At 36.3% G+C, this 23,851-nt stretch overlaps 1 protein-coding gene and 1 long non-coding RNA gene across 2 annotated transcripts in view; one reads left to right on the top strand and one right to left on the bottom strand.

Annotated features, from left to right (window-relative positions):
- Window positions 1-17,250, top strand: part of LOC115230234 (T-complex protein 1 subunit eta) — a 28,297-nt gene extending 11,047 nt beyond the window's left edge. Inside the window, exons 6-12 of the mRNA XM_029800449.2 lie at window positions 1,284-1,455; window positions 2,457-2,621; window positions 4,147-4,280; window positions 5,505-5,657; window positions 13,147-13,298; window positions 14,565-14,753; window positions 16,430-17,250. Coding sequence (XP_029656309.1) covers window positions 1,284-1,455; window positions 2,457-2,621; window positions 4,147-4,280; window positions 5,505-5,657; window positions 13,147-13,298; window positions 14,565-14,753; window positions 16,430-16,641 — 1,177 coding nt within the window. The 3' untranslated portion in view covers window positions 16,642-17,250. The remainder of the gene's footprint in view (window positions 1-1,283; window positions 1,456-2,456; window positions 2,622-4,146; window positions 4,281-5,504; window positions 5,658-13,146; window positions 13,299-14,564; window positions 14,754-16,429) is intronic.
- On the bottom strand, window positions 15,375-23,359 carry LOC118761551. Its single transcript, XR_004997465.1, has 3 exons — window positions 23,347-23,359; window positions 21,873-21,875; window positions 15,375-15,506 (listed from the first exon to the last, which is right to left on the bottom strand). It is a non-coding gene; the product is annotated as an uncharacterized LOC118761551 (long non-coding RNA).
- Window positions 23,360-23,851: the final 492 nt, after the last annotated feature.

Genomic DNA, 23,851 nt, shown 5'->3' with positions numbered 1-23,851 from the left:
GGATGTGCCATAGACAATGTCAGGTTTTCCTGTGCTGTGGTCAGCCTGGTGCACTTTTGATCAGATGTCAGGTGTAGCACCCACCAAACAGAATATTTGCTGTGGTCAACCTGGTGCACTTTTGATCAGATGTCAGGTGTAGCACCCACCAAACAGAATATTTGCTCTGGTCAGCCTGGTGCACTTTTGATCAGATGTCAGGTGTAGCACCCACCAAGCAGAATATTTGCTCTGGTCAGCCTGGTGCACTTTAGATCAGATGTCAGGTGTAGCACCCACCGAGCAGAATATTTGCTCTGGTCAGCCCGGTGCACTTTAGATCAGATGTCAGGTGTAGCACCCACCAAGCAGAATATTTGCTCTGGTCAGCCTGGTGCACTTTTGATCAGATGTCAGGTGTAGCACCCATCAAGCAGAATATTTGCTCTGGTCAGCCTGGTGCACTTTAGATCAGATGTCAGGTGTAGCACCCACCGAGCAGAATATTTGCTCTGGTCAGCCTGGTGCACTTTTGATCAGATGTCAGGTGTAGCACCCACCAAGCAGAATATTTGCTCTGGTCAGCCTGGTGCACTTTTGATCAGATGTCAGGTGTAGCACCCACCAAGCAGAATATTTGCTCTGGTCAGCCTGGTGCACTTTTGATCAGATGTCAGGTGTAGCACCCACCAAGAAGAATATTTGCTCTGGTCAGCCTGGTGCACTTTAGATCAGATGTCAGGTATAGCACCCACCAAGCAGAATATTTGCTCTGGTCAGCCTGGTGCACTTTAGATCAAATGTCAGGTGTAGCACCCACCGAGCAGAATATTTGCTCTAGTCAGCCTGGTGCACTTTTGATCAGATGTCAGGTGTAGCACCCACCAAGCAGAATATTTGCTCTGGTCAGCCTGGTGCACTTTTGATCAGATGTCAGGTGTAGCACCCACCAAGCAGAATATTATCAGCTCTCTTCAAAAGATAAACTAATAGCACTGGATTTTTGATTTAAAGTCAATTGCCTTTCTTCCGTCTCCATGTAGTGAACATGATCAATGTTTTCTTCAGTGCTGGCAGTTGCAGGATGTCAAGACCTTGGGTCATCTTCAGGACTCTTCCATTGCCTCCTAAATCCAGCTGCTCACTTTTGCACTGTTGATAAAATGCAAGTGAAATTATACAATTGGTCAGAGTAGTATAGGACTCATTATTGGAACTTACACTTGTATACACTTTGTTTCACAAAGTAATGAATGACTATTTCTTGCTTGATGCTTCATCTATTTATATATATTTTTGCCTAGGGAATTACGCAATTTACTGGAAAAATGTGCTGCCACTTCTCTTAGTTCCAAACTTGTTGCTCACCAGAAGGAATTCTTTGCTAAGATGGTTGTCGATGCTGTTATGTTGCTTGATGAATTACTACCTTTAAATATGATTGGCAAGAAGAAAGTGCCTGGAGGTGCACTTGAGGTAAATATTCATCTTTTGTAATTCGGCTACGTTGGAAATTTGATCTATTTGTTCCTTTGTTAAATAAACATTTACACTTAACCTTTAAGATGCTATTATCGTATGCCAGTATGTTATCAATCAGTAAAGCCTAATTTCAATTATTGATTGGTCTCTTGATGCCCTTACATTCTTGGCAAATTAAAATCTATGCCAGGGTTTCAATTTCTAATTGAACCCTTTCTCTTGTTCTCTAATGTTAAGAGGTTAACCCTCTCGTTACCAACCCGACCAAAACCGGCTCTGGCTCTGAGTTCAAATGTCTTATTTTCATAAGTTTTGAATTAAAATCTTCCACCAAACCTCAGTCACAATTTATGTTCCTAACACTAGCTGAATAATAACTTAAGTTATTTTACTAAATTCTTTGTTATATTGAAAGTAATTGAAAGAAACACAGAGCATCTCAAAATAAATACAGTAACAAAAGGGTTAAAATATTGCTATTTACCATCACCTTTTCAATAAGCTTAATTTCAAATTTACTAAATAAGCTCATTATTAGAATGGTGCAGTATTCTAGATGTTGTCTGTCTAATGGTACAAGAACACTTTCTGATTTATTTGAAAAACTGAGAAATTAATTGTAGGATAAGGTTTATTGAAATTATGATGGGTGACTTCTGTTTTCCTGAACAAAAACCTACTAGGAAAGTCTTTTTATCATCATCATCATCGTTTAACGTCCGCTTTCCATGCTAGGATGGGTTGGACGTATGACTGATGGCTGCACCAGGCTTCAATCTTGATCTGGCAGTTTCTACAGCTGGATGCCCTTCCTAACGCCAACCACTCCGAGAGTGTAGTGGGTGCTTTTACGTGCCAGTATTTAATTAGCTAATCCATCTCAGCTGACATAAATCTGCTTAAGTGAAAAATTTAATTACAAGACAACCTGTATTTGTACATAGTTTTTGAAGATATTGTAAATTATGTTTTTTTTTGTTTTTTTTTATTTGTAGGACTCTAAATTGTTTGCTGGAGTAGCATTTAAAAAAACCTTCAGTTATGCTGGATTTGAGATGCAGCGGAAGAGTTATGAAAGTCCAAAGCTTGCTTTATTAAATGTAGAACTTGAATTGAAAGCTGAAAAAGAAAATGCTGAAGTGAGAGTTGATAATGTAGAGGTAATTATTAATTTTATTGTTAATCTTATCACACAGCTCTAGCTGTGATTTTGCGTTGAATTTTGGTATTTTTTGTTTTGTATTCTGTGAAGTTTACTTTTAACCAATGACCTGGTAGTCTTATATTATAAATTCCATGACTATACGAGATGTGTTTAGTAGTCATGATGTTCTCAGATGCTTTCTCAATGTAAATGACTGTCCTGTTAGAAACGAGACATTCAAAAGAAATGCAGACAGTCCAGTATCAAGCTCATCATCATCATTTAACGTCCGTTATCCATGCTAGCATGGGTTGGACAGTTCGACAGGGGTCTGGGAAGCCATGGAGGTTGCACCAGGCTCTAGTCTGATTTGGCAGTGTTTCTACAGGTGGATGCCCTTCCTAACGCCAACCACTCCGAGAGTGTAGTGGGTGTTTTTTATGTGCCAGAACAGGCTGGCAAACAGCCACAATTGGTTGGTGCTTTTACGGGTCACCAACGCGGATGCCAGTCAGGCGGTGCTGTCACCGGCACGGGTGTCTTATGAAAATATAATTGTTGTGTGAATTTGAATGAAATTTGCTGATACAGTGATTGTTGGTGTTCGTTGTGAAGATTTGACGACCTGTGTTTTCACACACGGTCACCAGATATTGATATTTGGGCATTGTTTCCGAATTAAATCATTAACAGATTGTATCAGTGAGTTTTAACTTACCACTTGCAGCATTAACTGATGTTGTGCTTGAAAGTCAAAAGAAGAAAAAAGATTTGGAGAAATTTTCTTGATAAAAGGCAAAAAAATATACACACATGGTACAAACAGAATGTTTTTCCTAAAATGGAGTTAAACTTAATCATACAAAAGAACGTTTAGTTTCAGGTTTTTATTCCCAAACAGCACTATTTGAATTATAGTTCAGGATTTAGAGACCTGCAGATTTATCCGTGATATAGAACTTTTCAATGTTACAGGACATAGCAATATAATAATAATAATAATAAACATTGTGTACAGTGCTCAGGTGCACTACAACTCATCTAAAGTGCATATATAATCAGGTGTAGTTTCGACGGATTTCAGAAAGCATGAGGGCCTTAAAGGATGCAGTGTCATGGCAGTCAACAACTGACGCAGGCATATCTTCAGCTAAGCCATCTAACAGAACTGTTTTTGTGTGTGCATGCATCATCATTGTTGTTTAACGTCCGCTTTCCATGCTAGCATGGGTTGGACGATTTTGACTGAGGGCTGGCAAACCAGATGGCTGCACCAGGCTTCAATCTTGATCTTACACATATTTTTCTTTTACTTTTCATTGTCTTTGAGGAAAAAATATATAATTCTGATTGATTAGTAGTTGTAAACTAAAAATAATTCATCTACAACAGATGAAGCATAAAAATATGTAAATAAGTAATTAAGAAACATACACTTGTTATTTTAAATTAATTCCAGACTTACCATTTATTACAATCTGTTAATATTTAAAATCAATTTGATATGTAATATTGAATTTTAAAATTTTTTCCCCTTACAGGAATATCAGTCTATTGTGGATGCAGAATGGTCTATTCTCTACGATAAATTGGAAGCTATCCATAAAAGTGGGGCCAATGTAGTTTTGTCTAAATTACCAATTGGAGATGTAGCAACACAGTATTTTGCTGATAGGTATGTCTTTCTATAAACACAAACATTAACCCTTTATCATTCAGGTCAAATGTAATGTTTATTTACTCAGGTAGTTTTGAATGAATTGTGCATTATCCCATAGCAGCAAGACTTTGATACATCATCATTGTCGTTTAACGTTCGTTTTCCATGTTAGCATGGGTTGGATGGTTCAACTGGGGTCTGGGGAGCCAGGAGGCTGCACCAGGCTCCAGTCTGATCTGGCAGAGTTTCTACAGCTGGATGCCCTTCCTAATGCCAACCACTCCGTGGGTGTAGTAGGTGCTTTTTATGTGCCACCGGCACAGGTATCACAACTACAATTTCCATTTGACTTTTTTGATGTTGATGTACTTGACTCGATAGGTCTCCTCAAGCACAGCAGGTCGCCATACGATTGTTTTTAAAATGGCATTGTAAAGTAGGAAAGGCTAGAGTATTTGGGCAGCATATGGCTGGTTTAAATGCTGATGGATTGATGTGATACTGTGTTCATATTATGAGGGAGTTAGTGTGTGTGTGTTTGTATGTATAGGATTTTATAACAGTTTGCTAATTCTTTGGTTGTGAAGAATTATTTCCTAAACTCATCTGTTTTGCTTATGACACTTCCAAATATATGATGCCTTTGATTTAATATGTGCGTACCAATTATTGAGTGGTTATTTTCAGCTAAACACTACTTCATTGGTTGAACAAATAATCAAACTTGTAAGACTATAATCATTCTTCTCTGCTATAAAATATAATGTGTGAAGGTTTAATATATAAGATGGCACGTAAAAAGCACCCACTACACTCCACGAGTGGTTGATGTTAGGAAGGGCATCCAGCTGTAGAAACTCTGCCAAATCAAGATTGGAGCCTGGTGCAGCCATCTGGTTCGCCAGCCCTCAGTCAAAATCGTCCAACCCATGCTAGCATGGAAAGCGGACGTTAAATGATGATGATGATGATGTATACAGCTTGAGAGAAAGTAATTAAGACAAAGTATTTAGTGTAGTCGTAAACCTTTGATTGGAGTGAAAGATAATGAATTGCGGAACCATTAGTGGTGGGAGTTTATATAATACAGTTTAGTGGAGAAATTGTTGTTGGTGTGTGTGTGTGTAGTTTTAAAGGTTGTGACAGTAGTGAAAGGAATACATAGCCCAGCGTTGAGTCGATTTAATATGGAAGTATTTCCTCTTTCTGTCGTCTGACAATACGACTTTTATTTTTTAGAGACATGTTTTGTGCTGGCCGTGTAGTTGATGATGATCTTCATCGAACCATGAAAGCTTGTGGTGGTGCCATCTTAACATCAGTTCAAAAGATGACTGAGAAAAATCTTGGAAAATGTGAACATTTTGAAGAACAGCAAATTGGAGGCGACAGGTAACTGATTAACTTATTGTGTTTTATGCAGCCTTAACTCTATCCTCTAAAGAAATTCTTGTGTTTATGTATATAACAGGAATATGTTTTCTTTTCCTTTAATATTGCTACCAAATGGGTTTGTTAACAATAAAACTATCTTAAACATCTTTACCTGAAGACACAACACCTCCCACAAAAAAAATATGCTTGGCATTGGAAATCTATAAACTTGATTGGTTGAGTCCGATATGAATTAACCCGTTTACTATTATGTTTCTAATTTATCTCACCCTTCTGCGTTTTAATTTAAATTCCAAAATACTTGTGAATTTAGACTGATTTCATAAAGCTTGTTTATTAAGCTGATGTTTCAGTCACAACTTAGCCAAAAGTTCTTGCATAAATTTCGCAATTTTTGTTATGGTTGTTTGAATACATAAACCAACTCGAAAACCATAGTTTTGTTTATTAGATGGCTCCTTAAATATAGTTCTATTCAACCGATTTGTCTTCGTTTTCTTTCTATTTACATTTTACATAGCGAATAGACTCCATTATTATATGATCTCTATATATATAAACGGCAAGATGTCTGCATGTGTGCCCTTTATACAAATCCACAATTTTTCAGTTAGAGGGCTCGTACTTTCTACAGTCGTTCAAAACCGTCCAAGGGTGGTCGTGCACATCTTTACATTTCCCCAGTCACCCCGCAAAGCCATTAAGAAATCAATAGAAGTGACTTTTTTGTGAATTTTCTATCCAAAACCCAATCAAAATGCCCGAAACTTGATACGCCAATTGAATGCCAGCTAGCTGTATGTGATTGGTCGGAGATTTGGACAGTACTTGCGTGTATGTGCACACGCACGCGGCTGTATATGCATGCACTAGCACTATGACCCGGCAACGCCAGGTCATAGTGCTAGTATATGATATACTTGAAGTGAAAATAGATGATTTTTTGAGTCATATGAATGACAGACCATCCCTTTTATTATTATTATTATTATTATTCTTTCTTTTTAATCCTCTGAAAATCTTTACATTTTGCTGCGTATGATAATCATTCATATTCATAGTTATTACTAATCTGAAGCTTATCTAATGTTTACAAATGGATAAAGGTTATATTGAACAGATGTTTTGAGTAAATAAATCATCTGCATCACAATAATCAAATATATAATATATACACTCAGCAAAGTTTTCGACATTCTTCATATTCTATTACTGGTTATTAGATATTGCATGAAAGTGTTTCCTGGTGATTTTACTTTAAAAGTACTTGAAATATTGTTGTTCAACTGTAATTTGTTTTGATTGCAGTGTTGTTTAGTAAGCTCTATTATAGTACTAGTAACTGAATTGTTGGTAATGTCTCTTACTTGGTTCGATATCATTTCCAAAAGGCTTATTTATCTGGAATACCACATACAAGTCAACTGGATGTCTGCTATTGTCATACAGTGTTACATTTGTGGAATACTAAAACTGTTGTATCAACAAGTTGAACTGTTCTTGTTTTACTTTGATGCTATTTTGGTTTCATGAGAGTTGTTCCGTCAAATTTATTTGGTAGAACTTAGTCTTTGAAACCAACATTGTCTCTGTGCTAAGCGTTACTCCTCTACATTTGTAGAAATTTTTGATTTGTCCATAAAACTAATAAAAATATTTATCTGATTCTTTATGACTGAGTTGGTATTTTGTGCTTAGATCTTACAAGGAATCTGAATTTATGGGTGATACCTTATCATCAGAAAACTTAGTGCTGGGTGATAAAATTATATCAAAAGGTCATTTTTACCTTTCGTTTCTCCTACTTCTATTAAAATACATCTGTTCCGGTTAATTTGAAAATCAGTAAAGAATTTTTAGGGATTTAGTCAATATCTTCCTTAAGCCTTTAGCATCCACATTACTCTGTCAAATGTAATGCTTATTTACATTGTTTATTTTTAGAATGACATAGTAGGATAGGTATGAGAGGCCAGTTCTGGCTGATTTGAACATAAAACAGGTGGAATATTTGGGCTGGATATGGCCAGGTTGAATGCTAAAATGTTAAGCCAAAAATTTTTACACAAAATATAATTTTTAGTAGACTTTGTATTAATTGATATGAATTTATTAAATAATATCTTGTTCAGTATTAAATGTAACACTATGGGTGGTGTTTCCTTTCTTAGTCTTTAGAATTATTTGTTTTTGAAAATATTGAATGAATGCTTTGAGCTAATTAAAGTCTTATCTTCTAACTGTATTTAATAAACCTAGTACCTTTAACACAGTGTTATTGATTAACTAATAATTTTGTATATACATCATTATGATTAACAATGTTCATTAATAACATGATTTGTTTTTTATATATACAGTGTACCACAGTTTAAGACAACTGGATGCCTAATATTGTCATACAGTATTGCGTTTGTGGAATATTAAAACTAATCTGGTTACACGAGAGTTGTTCTATCAAACATAATATGGTAGAACTTGATAAATGAAACCTACATAACATTCTATTAATATTCTTACCCCACTGTATTGGTATAATTCTTATCATCATCATCGTCATCATTTAATGTCTGTTTGAACAGATTGACTGGGCTGGCACACAGGAAGGCTACCTCAGACTCCAGTCTGATTTGGCATGGTTTTCTGCGGTTGGATGCCCTTCCTAATGCCAACTACTCAAAGAGTGTAATGGGTGCATTTACATGCCACCAGCACGAATTGGTGCTTCATTGCTTTGATCTTGTAAGGCAGCTGAATGTGTGTGTGATGGGATGAATATATTTGCTGTATCTAATATTTCATTTCCTGTTCACCTCACTAATTTATATCTTGTGTTTTTAAAATGATTATGATGATGATATTGTGGTCAATTATTTTAACCTTTCTAATTCATTACATATTAAGTTGATTGTCTGTCTCGTTTACTTGTAGCTTATCAAACATACACCTTGATTACCAGTTTTCTTTTACAGTCCATGAATCACAAAATACTTGGTTTCACTAGTCGTTGTTAGCGTCACTATTATCTCAAATATATTAGTCATCAGAATTGGTTTATGACTGACAATTTCCAAAGGGCTTATTTATCTGAAATACCACATACAAGTCAACTGGATGTCTGCTATTGTCATACAGTGTTACATTTGTGGGATACTAAAACTATTGTATCAACAAGTCGAACTGTTCTTGTTTTACTTTGATGCTATTTTGGTTTCATGAGAGTTGTTCTGTCAAATTCATCTGGTAGAACTTAGTCTTTGAAACCAACATTGTCTCTGTGCTAAGGTTTACTCCTCTACATTTGTAGAATTTTTAGATTCGTCCATAAAACTAATAAAAATATTTATCTGATTCTTTATGACTGAGTTGGTATTTTGTGCTTAGATCTTACAAGGAATCTGAATTTATGGGTAATACCTTACCATCAGAAAACTTAGTGCCCCGTGTGCATTCACTTATCTACTTTATTAAATAGTCTAATTATTAAACAATGCTGGGTGATAAAATTATATCAAAAGGTCATTGTTACCTTTCATTTCTCATACTTCTATTAAAATACATCTGTTCCAGTTAATTTGAGAATCAGTAAAGAATTTTTAGGGATTTAGTTGATATCTTCCTTGAGCCTTTAGCATCCACATTACTCTGTCAAATGTAATGCTTATTCACATTGGTTTAAATTACTTATGTATTCAATATTTCAATGATGTGATTGTTTATTTTAGAATGACATAGTAGGATAGGTAGGAGAGTCCAGATCTGGCTGATTTGAACGTAAAACAGGTGGAATATTTGGGCTGGATACGGCCAGGTTGAATGCTAAAATGTTAAGCCAAAAATTTTTACACAAAATATAATTTTTAGTAGACTTTGTATTAATTGATATGAATTTATTAAATAATATCTTGTTCCGTATTAAATGTAACACTGGGTGGGGTTTCCTTTCTCAGGCTTTAGAATTATTTATTCATAATTATCAAATTTGTTTTTGAAAATGTTGAATGAATGCTTTGAGCTAATTAAAGTCTTATCTAACTGTATTTAATAAACCTTGTACCTTTAACACAGTGTTATTGATTAACTAATAATTTTGTATATACATCATTATGACTAACAATGTTCATTAATAACATGATTTGTTTTTTATATATAAAGTGTACCACAGTTTAAGACAACTGGATGCCTAATATTGTCATACAGTATTGCGTTTGTGGAATATTAAAACTAATCTGGTTACACGAGAGTTGTTCTATCAAACATAATATGGTAGAACTTGATAAATGAAACCTACATAACATTCTATTAATATTCTTACCCCTCTGTATTGGTATAATTCTTATCATCATCATCATATGTCCGTTTGAACAGATTGACTGGGCTGGCACAGGGGAAGGCTACCTCAGACTCCAGTCTGATTTGGCATGGTTTTCTGCGGTTGGATGCCCTTCCTAATGCCAACTACTCCAAGAGTGTAATGGGTGCATTTACATGCCACCAGCACGAATTGGTGCTTCATTGCTTTGATCTTGTAAGGCAGCTGAATGTGTGTGTGATGGGATGAATATATTTGCTGTATCTAATATTTCATTTCCTGTTCACCTCACTAATTTATATCTTGTGTTTTTAAAATGATTATGATGATGATATTGTGGTCAATTATTTTAACCTTTCTAATTCATTGCATATTAAGTTGATTGTCTGTTTTTATTTTTTTAAAACCTGAATGCTTTGATCTAATCATTCTCGTTTAGTTGCAGTTTATCAAACATACACCTTGATTACCAGTTTTCTTTTACAGTCCATGAATCACAAAATACTGGGTTTCACTAAAGATTTTTGAATACATTGAATTTCATAAGTAATATAGTAATACTGATACATGAATTGTCGTTGTTAGCGTCACTATTATCTCAAATGTATTAGACATCAGAATTGGTTTCATCATCATTTAGCGTCCGCTTTCCATGCTAGCATGGGTTGGACAGTTCAACTGGGGTCTGTGAAGCCAGAAGGCTGCATCAGGCCCAGTCTGATCTGGCAGTGTTTCTACAGCTGGATATTACTGACAATTTCCCAGTCTGATCTGGCAGTGTTTCTACGGCTGGATATTACTGACAATTTCCAAAGGGCTTATTTATCTGAAATACCACATACAAGTCAACTGGATGTCTGCTATTGTCATACAGTGTTACATTTGTGGGATACTAAAACTATTGTATCAACAAGTTGAACTGTTCTTGTTTTACTTTGATGCTATTTTGGTTTCATGAGAGTTGTTCTGTCAAATTCATCTGGTAGAACTTAGTCTTTGAAACCAACATTGTCTCTGTGCTACGGTTTACTCCTCTACATTTGTAGAATTTTTTGATTCGTTCATAAAACTAATAAATTTATCTGATTCTTTATGACTGAGTTGGTATTTTGTGCTTAGATCTTATTAGGAATCTGAATTTATGGGTGATACCTTATCATCAGAAAACTTAGTGCCCTGTGTGCATTGACTTATCTACTTTATTAAATAGTCTAATTATTAAACAATGCAGGGTGATAAAATTACTTCTATTAAAATACATCTGTTCCAGTTAATTTGAGAATCAGTAAAGAATTTTTAGGGATTTAGTCAATATCTTCCTTAAACCTTTAGCATTCACATTACTCTATCAAGTGTAATGCTTATTCACATTGTTTATTTTTAGAATGACATAGTAGGATAGGTATGAGAGGCCAGTTCTGGCTGATTTGAACACAAAACAGGTGGAATATTTGGGCTGGATATGGCCAGGTTGAATGCTAAAATGTTAAGCCAAAACATAATTTTTAGTAGCCTTTGTATTAATTGATATGAAATAGGTTAATTTATTAAATATTATCTTGTTCTGTATTACATGTAACACTATGGATGGTGTTTCCTTTCTCAGGCTTTAGAATTATTTATTCATAATTACCAAATTTGTTTTTGAAAATGTTGATTGAATGCTTTGAGCTAATTAAAGTCTTATCTAACTGTATTTAATAAACCTTGTACCTTAACACAGTGTTACTAACTAATAATTTTGTATATACATCATTATGACTAACAATGTTCATTAATAACATGATTTATTTTTCATATATAAAGTGTACCACAGTTTAAGACAACTGGATGCCTAATATTGTCATACAGTATTGCGTTTGTGGAATATTAAAACTAATCTGGTTACACGAGAGCTGTTCTATCAAACATAATATGGTAGAACTTGATAAATGAAACCTACATAACATTCTATTAATATTCTTACCCCACTGTATTGGTATAATTCTTATCATCATCATCGTCATCATTTAATGTCCATTTGAACGGATTGACTGGGCTGGCACAGGGGAAGGCTACCTCAGACTCCAGTCTGATTTGGCATGGTTTTCATCTGAATGCTTTGCTCTAATCATTCTCGTTTAGTTGCAGCTTATCAAACATACACCTTGATTACCAGCTTTCTTTTACAGTCCATGAATCACAAAATACTGGGTTTCACTAAAGATTTTTGAATACATTGAATCTCATAATAATATAGTAATACTGGTACATGAATTGTCGTTGTTAGCTCCACTATTATCTCAAATATGTTAGACATCAGAATTGGTTTATGACTGACAATTTCCAAAACTCATTTTTCTGAAATACCACATACAAGTCAACTGGATGTCTGCTATTGTCATACAGTGTTACATTTGTGGAATACTAAAACTGTTGTATCAACAAGTCGAACTGTTCTGGTTTTATTTTGATACTATTTTGGTTTCATGAGAGTTGTTCTGTCAAATCCATCTGGTAGAACTTAGTCTTTGAAACCAACATATCTCAATATATCGATTCTTTGACAACATACTGTTTGTTGGTTGATTCTTTCGACTTGTAATTACGTGTATACTATGCTACAACATAAAGAACATATAAACTACAGCTTTCATTCGCAATGAAAGTTAATAAAAAATGGTCTTTTTATTGTGTTATTTACTTCACAATATATCCAGATATATTACTGCATTGCAAGACTTAAAATATTAAAGTAAAATAAATGTAAATTTCTCACTTTTCTTCTCAACTGGGTTCCGTGCAGGTGGCACGTAAAATGCACCAATCCGACCGTGGCCGATGCCAGCCTCGCCTGGCACCAGTGCAGGTGGCACGTAAAAAGCACCCACTACACTCACGGAGTGGTTGGTGTTAGGAAGGGCATCCAGCTGTAGAAACATTGCCAGATTAGACTGGAGCCTGGTGCAGCCTTCTGGCTTCCCAGATCCCCGGTCGAACCGTCCAACCCATGCTAGCATGGAGAATGGACGTTAAACGACGATGAGGATGATGATGATGACTCTGTTTAGTAATAAATTTTGTTAGTTCAAAAGCAGGTTGTATCCTCAGTGAAGTGGTCACACTGATAATTTTGAGAATTGACTATTAAGGTTAGTGATACTAATGTTTTCTTATTGCTGTACTTGATGTTAGGTATAACATTTTCACTGGATGTCCCCAAGCGAAAACCTGCACAATGATTCTGAGAGGTGGTGCCGAACAATTTATTGAAGAGACCGAAAGATCTCTCCATGATGCCATTATGATTGTGCGAAGGGCTTTGAAAAATGATGCTGTTGTCGCTGGTGAGATACTTTCAGATTTCATTTTGTTCTTATTATAATAGTGTCTTAAGCAAGGTCTTCTGTTGTCAAAGTAAACTTGATAATATGAAACATTTTACTTGTATTTTGTTTTTTATTAGTATTTGCAGAATTTCACTGTAAATAACAAAACAGCAGCTATTACATATCGTCCATCACTAATTATTTGCAACTAGTTTCTTAACTCGATTTATCTCCCCTTGATCGCAACCATTCGATGTTTTAAGAAAAAATATATATTATATTTCAATAATTGAAATATTATTGGAAATTATATAAAAAAAGATTGCACATAGATTTTAACGACAAAATCTTGTATGGACTTGCCAAGGGTCATGTGCACCCTGGTTGGAAACCACCCCTTTAGACCAAGCAGACTGAGTTGTTGAACCTGTCATATTTACAGAAGTTCGCCATTACCTTCTGCTGGAGCCACGTGGGGCTTGGGTATTTCACTCATAAACACCCACACATCGCCTGATTTGAGATTTGAACTGGCGATCCCTCAACCGTAGTCTGCTGCTCTAACCACTAGGCCATGTGCCTCCACATGCAAACACGCTTTTTTTTTTTTTAATCTAGTTTCAGCTCACAAGCTGTGGCCATGCTGGGGCACTTTTTTTTTTTTATATATATATACTCACACACATTTATCTGGCAAGTGCTATAATTAGTAACTTACACATGTTGCTTGCCCTGTTTTAAGCGACCTTGGTTGGCTTTCTTTCTCTTGCATAGTCTTGTACTGTGCCAGTTGTGTCTGAAATTTTGTGTGGTTTCTGAAAACCCTTTTATGGCCTGGCATTGATCACTTCATTTCTTTCTTGTATTTTTTCCCAGTATTTTCAATATCTTGTAACAAAGCCTTCAAATTTGTCTTTTAGATGAGGTTGGCCATAAGTAATAAACCATCGTTTTCAAGAGGTGTGTGGGCTAGGGTGATTTTTAATTAGCTATTAGAGCTAAATATTAAAAAAAAAAATTATCTTAGTTGTTCCATATATTGAATTTCTATGGCAAGTGAATATATAAATGGGTTTTCTTGAGGAAGGTTACAATGACAAGGTCTTTCATGATTGGCTGTTTGCCAATCTTGTTCTGATGTTGTGACATTTTAGTTGTCAAAGATATATCATAGTCATCGTTTTTAAGAAAGTAAAAAAAAAATTAAAAGAATCATATTAAAAAAGATTTAAATGAAATTGTAAGTACGGTTGAATCTTAATGTTGTGTGATATTTTATTTTAGGCGGTGGTGCTATAGAAATAGAATTGAGTCGTTACTTGAGAGAATATTCTCGAACAATTGCCGGGAAAGACCAGTTACTAATTGGTGCCATAGCAAAAGCATTAGAAATAATTCCACGTCAATTAAGTGATAATGCTGGATTTGATTCTACCAACATCTTGAATAAACTAAGACAAAAACATGCTCAAGGTAAGTAAAAAGATAAAATAAACTTTCTGAAATAGTACATATACTCTATAAATCCTTCTGTGTAGTGTATTTTAAACTTAAATTTTTCATATGAAAGGGATTTAAAATTGAGTAGACTGTTTCTTTACAATTTCAATATGAAGATTAAGGTTTTTCTGTACTCTCTCTTTTTTTCTTTTTTTCTTCCCAAGATTTTGTAAAATAATAGTGAATTTATCTGCTCCTTTCTGGATTATTTAAAATTCCATTTTGCATTGTGTGTGTGTATTATGCACACACAAATGGATAGATTGGTTGCTAAGATATTAGATGTTCTGCTCGGGGATCATGAATTAACATCTCATATTTTTCTTCGGAACACTTTTATATCGAGATTCAGTTTTATTTAAATATTGGGAATAGACACCAGTTCAGATAGGTGCAGTTTTTAGTCATCTTCTGCATTTAGATTTAACTGTAAATTATACTTCATGGATAATCACTATAGAGTCACCATAAGAGACAAGTATTCAGAGCTGTAGAGCAGAACAGATTCTACTGTAGCATGAAATGGGCTTAGTTTTTGGTCACTTTACAGTTGTGGTCCTTTCCAAATTTTCCAAATCTTGTTGACTGCTGATTGTACTGGTAGAATGAATACAAGAGCCCAGGTACCAGAAATTAAGCATCTGAATTGATGTGCCCTAATGTAAGTGTATGACCACACACTCACCAGCATTTTCACCAATGATGATGGTCTTTATCTTCAAACAGCTTATTGAGAGATCAACTTCAATGACAGCCAACTCCTGGTTTGTGAGGAGATGTGGAGCATTTGCAGTTGTACGTCAGACAGCATATACACTCAACTTTTGTACAAGTCCTTTAATATTTCTTATGATGACCATACATCAATTAAGTCACTATATGGATCTTTACTGCCCATCAGACAGACAATCAATCAAAGATGGTTAAAATTTGCTGGCCACTGTTTTTGTCAGATTAACCTGTCACTGCACATTTTTTTATGTAACCTTGTGGATACATTCAAGTCTGATGTTCAGGCCCACATGACGTATGTCTTATGAGGGACTATCTCAGAGTTGGTATGCTCAATGTCATCTCATGCAGCCTGCAGGGAAATTTGCTCTTGAGTTGGGGTTGATGTTCATAAGTGATGTGGCGTAGACTAAAAGAAAAGAAGACACTCCATGAGAAGCTTTGTGCTTATCATTATACATAGATAACCCATCCAGAATAATTGGACATCTCCTTTGACCTCAAGATTTCATCTGGAATGGTTATGGTGCCATGTAAAACCACCCTGTAAAGTGGTGAGTGTTAGGAAGGGCATCCAGCTGTAAAAAATGTGCCGAAAGAGACATTTGAGCTTGGTGTGGTTCCTGGCCATACCAGCTTCTGTCAAACCATCCAGCCGATACCAGCATAGAAAATGGATGTTAAATGATGATGATACTGGTGAAGTAATGAGTTTTTCTTTATTATATGGAGACTTAGAAAATAATAAATTAGAATGATCTGAAATGGGGAGCATAAAAATAATTAAAAATCTATATTGAATCCTTTGGGGATTAAATTTACTGTAAATCAAATTTTACGTGCTTTGTTAAGCTTTATAGGACTTACTTATAAATTAAATTAGAACTTTATTGAAATTGTTCCTTTTGATTTTGTAGGTGGTATGTGGTACGGAGTCGATGTGATGAATGAAGATATTACAGATAACTTTGAAGCATGTATTTGGGAACCTGCTGTTGTCAAATGTAACGCTCTTCTATCAGCTGTAGAAGCAACTTGTCTACTGTTGTCTGTTGATGAAACTATCAAAAATCCCAAATCCGAAGCACCTGATGCTAGTGGAGGCAGAGGAAGAGGACGACCAGCATAATAACATATATAACATCTCCTTAATATATCACCAGATAGTTTGCCATTTGTAACACACTTCCCACTGGTTTTCACATTGAACATTATTACTGAGGTCAACTTTCGCTAAAGAGTTGGCTGTCTCCTTTCATATCTTGTGCTCTGTAGCCTTGTTCAAAACCAATATGTAATAACTTAAATGAACTGAACACATAAGTCAATATATGCCTCTCAGTTAGCCACAGTCTGCATTTACAGTTTATTAAAATTATAAATCTATATGTACATTTAGGTTTATACCTACTACTAGTAATCTTTTATCATATCTTTTAAGGTAAGTCTTTTTTGATTGCATACCTAAACTTGTACGGTTCTGTTACTGCAATGAGCATTCTCATATTGAAGGTCATCAGTTTCCTATTTATGTAATTTATTTCTAATTAGCCCATTGATAATTAAGATATAACTTTTGCTTCATCATGTTATTGTTCTCCCTCTTCAATCTACTGAGAGATCTTTCCTTGTGCTACCTTACTCATTGCTTTCTTTGCAATTCTTTGACAATGCTTATACCAACTGAAGAATATGGATAAATATGTTTAAAATAAAGTTCTGTCGATAACTTTTCTTATTTTTGACTCTTGTTTTCACTTTATAGTCTTCGTATTTAGATTCAGTTATTTTTACCAGTATTTTGAATTGAATTTTTATTTTAGGACAGATGTTAGTGGGTTTTTTTTCATTCTAAAATGTTAAACCATTAACTCAGAGAAATGACATATTACAGCAACCGTTCTCAGCCACAGTTCCCAGGGCTGCTTGTAGCCCCCAATGGTCTTTCCTCTATAAATATAAATTTTTCTTTGACTTGTGCATTTAATTTTTTTGGTGCAGCTTAAAGTGCTTCGTAGTGGAATCAAAACCCACAACCAGGATTGTGAAGCAAAACGAACCTCTTAACTTTCCCATAGAAGTAACCAGCGTGGAATATTACTCAGACACCATCCATCTTTTATCTTTTACTTGTTTCAGGCGTGCGTCCGTGCTGGAGCACTGTTCTGAAGAGTTTAGTCGAACAAATAAACCTCAGCACTTATATATTTTTGTTTTAAAAGACTGGTACTTATTCTATCGATCTTTGGCGAAACCGCTAAGTTACGTGGGTGTAAACGAACCAACACCGGTTACCAAATGGTGGGTAGAGGGACGAAACACACACACACACAGATACGGTGTTGATGTGTTTACATCCCAATAACTTAACAGTTCAGTAAAAAAAAAAAAGCCCGATAAAAGAAGAACCAGGCTTTGAAAATCAAAAACTGCTGGGATCGATTCATGCGACTAAAATTTCTTGAATGCGGTGCCCCAGCATGGCCGCATTCCGATGACTGAAACAAATGAAAGATAAACTGTTTCCTGTGGTGGACACCAAAATGCTTCTTACCTTTAATTAGGTGAAAACAACACAATGACAGCTTGTAGATCTTGCTTATATTAATATTCTTGTGTTAGCGTCAGGTAAATGCCGATCGATCACACGTGATAAAATGTGTTCCAGCCATGAACAAATTAGCGTAGCTGTGGTGTGGGCGGAGGGAGCGGTCCGCCCTGGACAGCACTTTTGGGTGTGTTGTAGGCAATGTGTTATTTGTGGGGTCCGGTGGCATACACTAGCTACACTTGTGCCTGAACATGCCACCTTTTTTTTTTTTTTTGTATACCAGGAAGTATTGCGTTGAACAATGTATCTCTTTTCTATTTTTCTAAATGGTAATATAAGGATATACGTAAGGTAGCGAGATGGCAGAATCGTTAGCACACCGGGCAAAATGCTTAGCGGTATTTCGTCTGACGCTACGTTCTGAGTTCAAATTCCGCCGAGGTCGACTTTGCCTTTCATCCTTTCGGATGGGGTCGATATAATCGACTTAATCCGTTTTTTTGTCCTCTGTGTTTAGCCCCTTGTGGGTAGTAAAGAAATAGGTATTTCGCCCGTATATACGTTCTGAGTTCAAATTCCGCTGAAGTTGACTTTGCATTTCCTCCCTTTCGGGGTCGATAAAATAAGTACCAGTTGAGGGCTGGGGTCGATGTCATCAGCTTACCTCTTACCTCCAAATTGCTGGTCTCGTGCCAAATTTTGAAACCGATTTATATAGATATTCACAAGGCAGAGAGCTGCAAATTGCCTAACAGCTTTTCGTCCATCCTAATGTTTTGAGTTCAAATTACCCCGAGGTCAACTGGGGTGGATGTCATCCACTTACCCGCTCCCCGAAATAGCTGACCTTGTGTCAAAATTTGAAACCCGTATATAAATTTACATGGCCTAGTGGTTAGAGCAGCGGTCGAGGGATCGCGCGTTCGAATCACAGACCGGGTGATGTTTGTGTTTATGAGCGAAACACCTAAGCTCCACACGGCTCCGGTAGAAGGTAATGGCGAACTTCTGCTGACTCTTTCGCCACAACTTACTCTCACTCTTTCCTCCTGCATCTAGCAGCTCATCTGCGACAGACCGGCGTCCTGTCCAGATGGGGGACCTATACGCCAAAAAAATCGAGGAACCGGTCCTATGAGCCAGACATGGCTTGCGAAGGAACACACAAAAACAAACATAAATTTACAGAGTATTTGTCTCAAGAACGCATCTCGTATACGAGGGGTACTGAAAAGTTCCTGGCTTTAAGGGTGTCGCGAAAGGCCTGGTTTGAGACCCAACCTTCTGAGTTCTTTAACTGAGCTTAGAACAAGCTGAACGACCGCTGCAACAAGTGTATGAATCTGAGAAGGGAATGTGTTGAATAAAATGATTATATGCACAGCCAGTTAAGTGACCGTATAGAGATTCTAACCCTCTCTGGGTGGTTTGTAATATTCGTTGTGTGTGAGACAGAAATATGATAAACGAATCTCAATATTTTGTAAAAAAAGAAAACCATTTCATTCCTTCTTTAACTATAAAATATAAATAAAAGGATGAAGACGCTATATTTTCGTTCAAGGGGAACAACTCCCATATAACTTTGTATCTAGCATTTCAGAAATGCGAAATAATATCTCTTTAACACCTGTAAGTGACATTTATAACATCCTTTCGGTTCTTGAGTTTTAAGTTCAAATCATCCCTAGGTCAAAGTTGCCTTTTATTCTGCCGAGGTCAATAAAATAAAATAATGGTTCAAGTTCTGGAGTTGATGATATCGACTTAACAGCATCCATCAAATTTTTTAGGCTTTCTACGTGTATTCCTCTATTCCTCTACTTGTTTTAGACATTTGACTGCGGCCATGCCGGAGCACTGCCTTTAGTGGAACATATCGACCCCAAGACTTACTCTTTGTTAAGTCTACTTATTCTATCGATTTTTTTTTGCCGAACCACTAAGTTACGGGGGACGTTAACACACCAACATCGGTTGTCAAGCGATAATAGTGGGGAGAAACTCAGATACACAAATACATTCATATATATATATATATTATTGATAAAAATGGTAAGATAACAAAAGAAAGAAAGAGACCTCGATATTATGTAAATAGAGGAATTTATCTGTCAAAGTAATATGTAATTTACACACACACACATATATATATATATATATATATATATATATATATACATGTATACGACGGGCTTCTTTCAGTTTCCGTCTACCAAATTCACTTACAAGGCTTTGGTCGGCCCGAGGCTATAGTAGAAGACACTTGCTCAAGGTGCCACGCAGTGGGACTGAACCCGAAACTATGTGGTTGGTAAGCAATCTTACCACACAGCCACTCTCTCTCTCTCTCTCTCTCTCTTACTTGTTTCAGTCATTTGACTGCGGACATGCTGGAGCACCACCTTTAGTCGAGCAAATCGATCCCAGGACTTATTCCTGCACCATTTTCTTTTCTTTTGTTTCGAACGCAGAATTGCCATCAGAACAGCAAAAATACTGTGAAAATTGCCCTTACAAAGCAGAAAAAATTGTCAACAAATAGCCGTGGGATTCGAACCCACATCCCTCATGACTCCGGTGGAGGGCTTTACCATTTAGCAAAAACTGCCTGCTGACAAATTCATTTGTCAATTTTAGACGCTAAGTAACCAATAGGACAACTACAAGTATAAATATAAAGAAACATTATTTTTTTTTTCATAAGCGTCTGTTTCTTGATAAATTTTTCCGCTTTGCAAAGGGTAATTTACCCAGTATTCTTTTTTTTCTACTCTAGGCACATGGCCCGAAATTTTGGGGGTGGGGGACAGTCGATTACATCGACCCCAGTGCGTAACTGGTACTTAATTTATCGACCCCGAAAGGATGAAAGGCAAAGTCGACCTCGGCGGGATTTGAACTCGGAACGTAACGGCAAACGAAATACCTATTTCTTTACTACCCACAAGGGGCTAAACACAGAGAGGACAGACAAACGGATTAAGTCGATTATATGAAACCCCAGTGCGTGACTGGTACTTATTTAATCGACCCCGAAAGGATGAAAGGCAAAGTCGACCTCGGCGGAATTTTAAACTCGGAACGTAACGGCAGACGAAATACCTACAAGGGGCTAAACAAGAGGACAAACGGATTAAGTCGATTATATCGACCCCAGTGCGTGACTGGTACTTAATTTATCAACCTCGAAAGGACGAAAGGCTAGGTCGACCTCGGCGGAATTTGAACTCGGAACGTAACGGCAGACGAAATACGGCTACGCATTTCGCCCGGTGTGCTAACGTTTCTGCCAGCTCGCCGCCTTATTTCTGCTGTTCTAATGGCAATTCTGCGTTCAGGCTTTCTGTTTAGAATAACGAGATCAGCAGTCGCTGTTCCATTTCTACGTTTTGAATTTGTTGAATGAAATAATAATTAACTGATTTTCCAGTATTTTCTTTTACCCAAAGCCAGGAACTTTTCAGCATCCTCTCCTAGACGTATAATGTTTAAAAATCAAGTTAGAAGTATATCTGCAATGCAGGAGATCATCCAGCAACGTTGTAGGTATTTCTGGATGATTTTCGTCTGCTATTAATATAGTTCAACGCTACTATGACAACGAATGTTATTTCTTCTTTCAGTATGAAATGAAAGTGTAGAGGCGCAATGGCCCAGTGGTAAGGGCAGGGGACTCGCGGTCTTAGGATCGTGGTTTTGATTCCCAGACCGGGCATTGTGAATGTTTATTGAGCGAAAACGCCTAAAGTTCCACGAGGCTCCGGCAGGGGGTGGTGGTGAATCTTGCTGTACTCTTTCACCGCAACTTTCTCTCACTCTTTCTTCCTGTTTCTGTTGTACCTGTATTTCAAAGGGCCAGCCTTGTCACATTCTGTGTCACACTGAATCTCCCCAGGGAACTATGCTAAGGGTACACGTGTCTGTGGAGTGCTCAGCCATTTGCACGTTAATTTCACGAGCAGGCTGTTCCGTTGATCGAATCAACTGGAACACTCGTCGTCGTAACCGACGGAGTGCCATCATAAATTGAAAGTTAAATCAAAGAAGGGGAGTTACATCGTGATGGGATTTCCAAGCGGCTTCAATCTCCGATATCCAAGTTGCTGAAAACTATCAGCCGAACTGCACCTAAGAAGCATGATCTGGGTGAAGCCCGGTCCCTTTAGAAGCTAAGAAGTTAAGGGCCGAAACTCTTACCTGTGTGGGGGTTTCTTCTCTGCAGAACTGTTGCTGTACAGCTCTCTTGAGAGTTTCTTACCATTACTTCAGAGGATTTTTAACATTATAAGAGATGCTTTCTTGAGACAAATGCGGTATTTTATCAGGCTTTCGACGATGTATGTGCTTTAAGTATGATACACAGAATGCAAAATATGTATAGATTTTTTTTTCGGGGTGGGATGGGTAGTTTAGGTTTCGGCAAGTAGTTTTTAGAAGAAGCCTACCATTCTGCAATTTTTTTCATTAATTTTGTAAAAGATCAGCTGAAGCTCTAAGAACGTATTTGGAAGAACAAAATTTTCAGTAAACTTGGAGAGGAAGTTCTTTCCTTTGTTTTTATTAATATTTTTCGCATGTTATCTGTATAACAAATGCAGAATCGTTTTTAAGAGAACCATTAAAGAGCATTCAAAATATTCACGCTTAAAACTGTAATCAAATGGTAATTAATCCAACATATGAATTTTCGGATCTTTTCCTTTTGAACGGCAGTTTTCAACACAATTTCTAGTTAACTAAAGACTTTTAAACTTAGTATACTGGTAGAATGTGTTTATAAAACATCATTTTTTCTTGGCTTTATTGAATAAATTCTATATGTTGTAACATATTTCGGCAATTTTAACCAATCGCTGACCTCCATTTGGGGTGAAAACATTCCGTGCTGTATAGATATGTCCCTCGTTTAAGAAACAGATCGGGTTTATTTACATTTGCGAAGAAAAAAAGATACCCTTCCCCCACCCCTAACCATAATTCTAAACCTAACCCTAAAATAGATTGAAATGCAATAGATCGATACTGGGGTTATTATTATGGGTGACAATTTCATACGACACCGCTACGGAAAATGGGATTTTTTTCTAGCGGTGTTAAATACTCCAAATTAAAGTCGAAATATATTACAACATATAGAATTTTCTCAATAAAGCCAAGAAAAAATGATGTTTTATAAACACATTCTACCAGTATACGAAGTTTAAAAGTCTTTAGTTAACTAGAAATTGTGTTGAAGACTGCCGTTCAAAAGGAAAAGATCCGAGTTTTCTTATTATAGACATTTACCCTTTCGAGATTTTCTCCGATCACCCGTATCTCCACTTGAAACATCAACCGAACAGACGTTAGTAAAAGCCGCTCTCACGTATAATGAAAAGAGTCAGCTATTTTTGACAAGAAATAACTAACTAGAATTTACCTAATGAGTTTTCAAGCATAACAGATCGACAAAGATTATGACGAAGAAATATTTTTCTCCAATGTTGATATGTGTTTTTACATTTATATAATAATTGTATCAAAGAAACTTACAATTCTATTGAAATTTAAGGAGTACGTCTGTGGCTAATAACAACAATGACAGCCATATTTTATTTCGTACAATCTTAAGATGTGGAAATTATTTGAATTAAATACTAGTTTTGCTTGTTCTTGTTTTCGAAGACTCCATCTCGTAAATACCAGTAGCACTTCTGAAAGTGCATCGGTAATGGAGGATGCAGCCACGCAGGCGACCGGAAAAATGCAACTGTCTCCGTCCGCTTACACTACACATTCCGTCCGC

This window comes from Octopus sinensis, unplaced genomic scaffold, assembly GCF_006345805.1.
Source record: "Octopus sinensis unplaced genomic scaffold, ASM634580v1 Contig15018_ERROPOS429916, whole genome shotgun sequence".
Lineage (NCBI taxonomy): Eukaryota > Metazoa > Mollusca > Cephalopoda > Octopoda > Octopodidae > Octopus > Octopus sinensis.
This window is presented reverse-complemented; position numbering and strand designations above follow the sequence as displayed.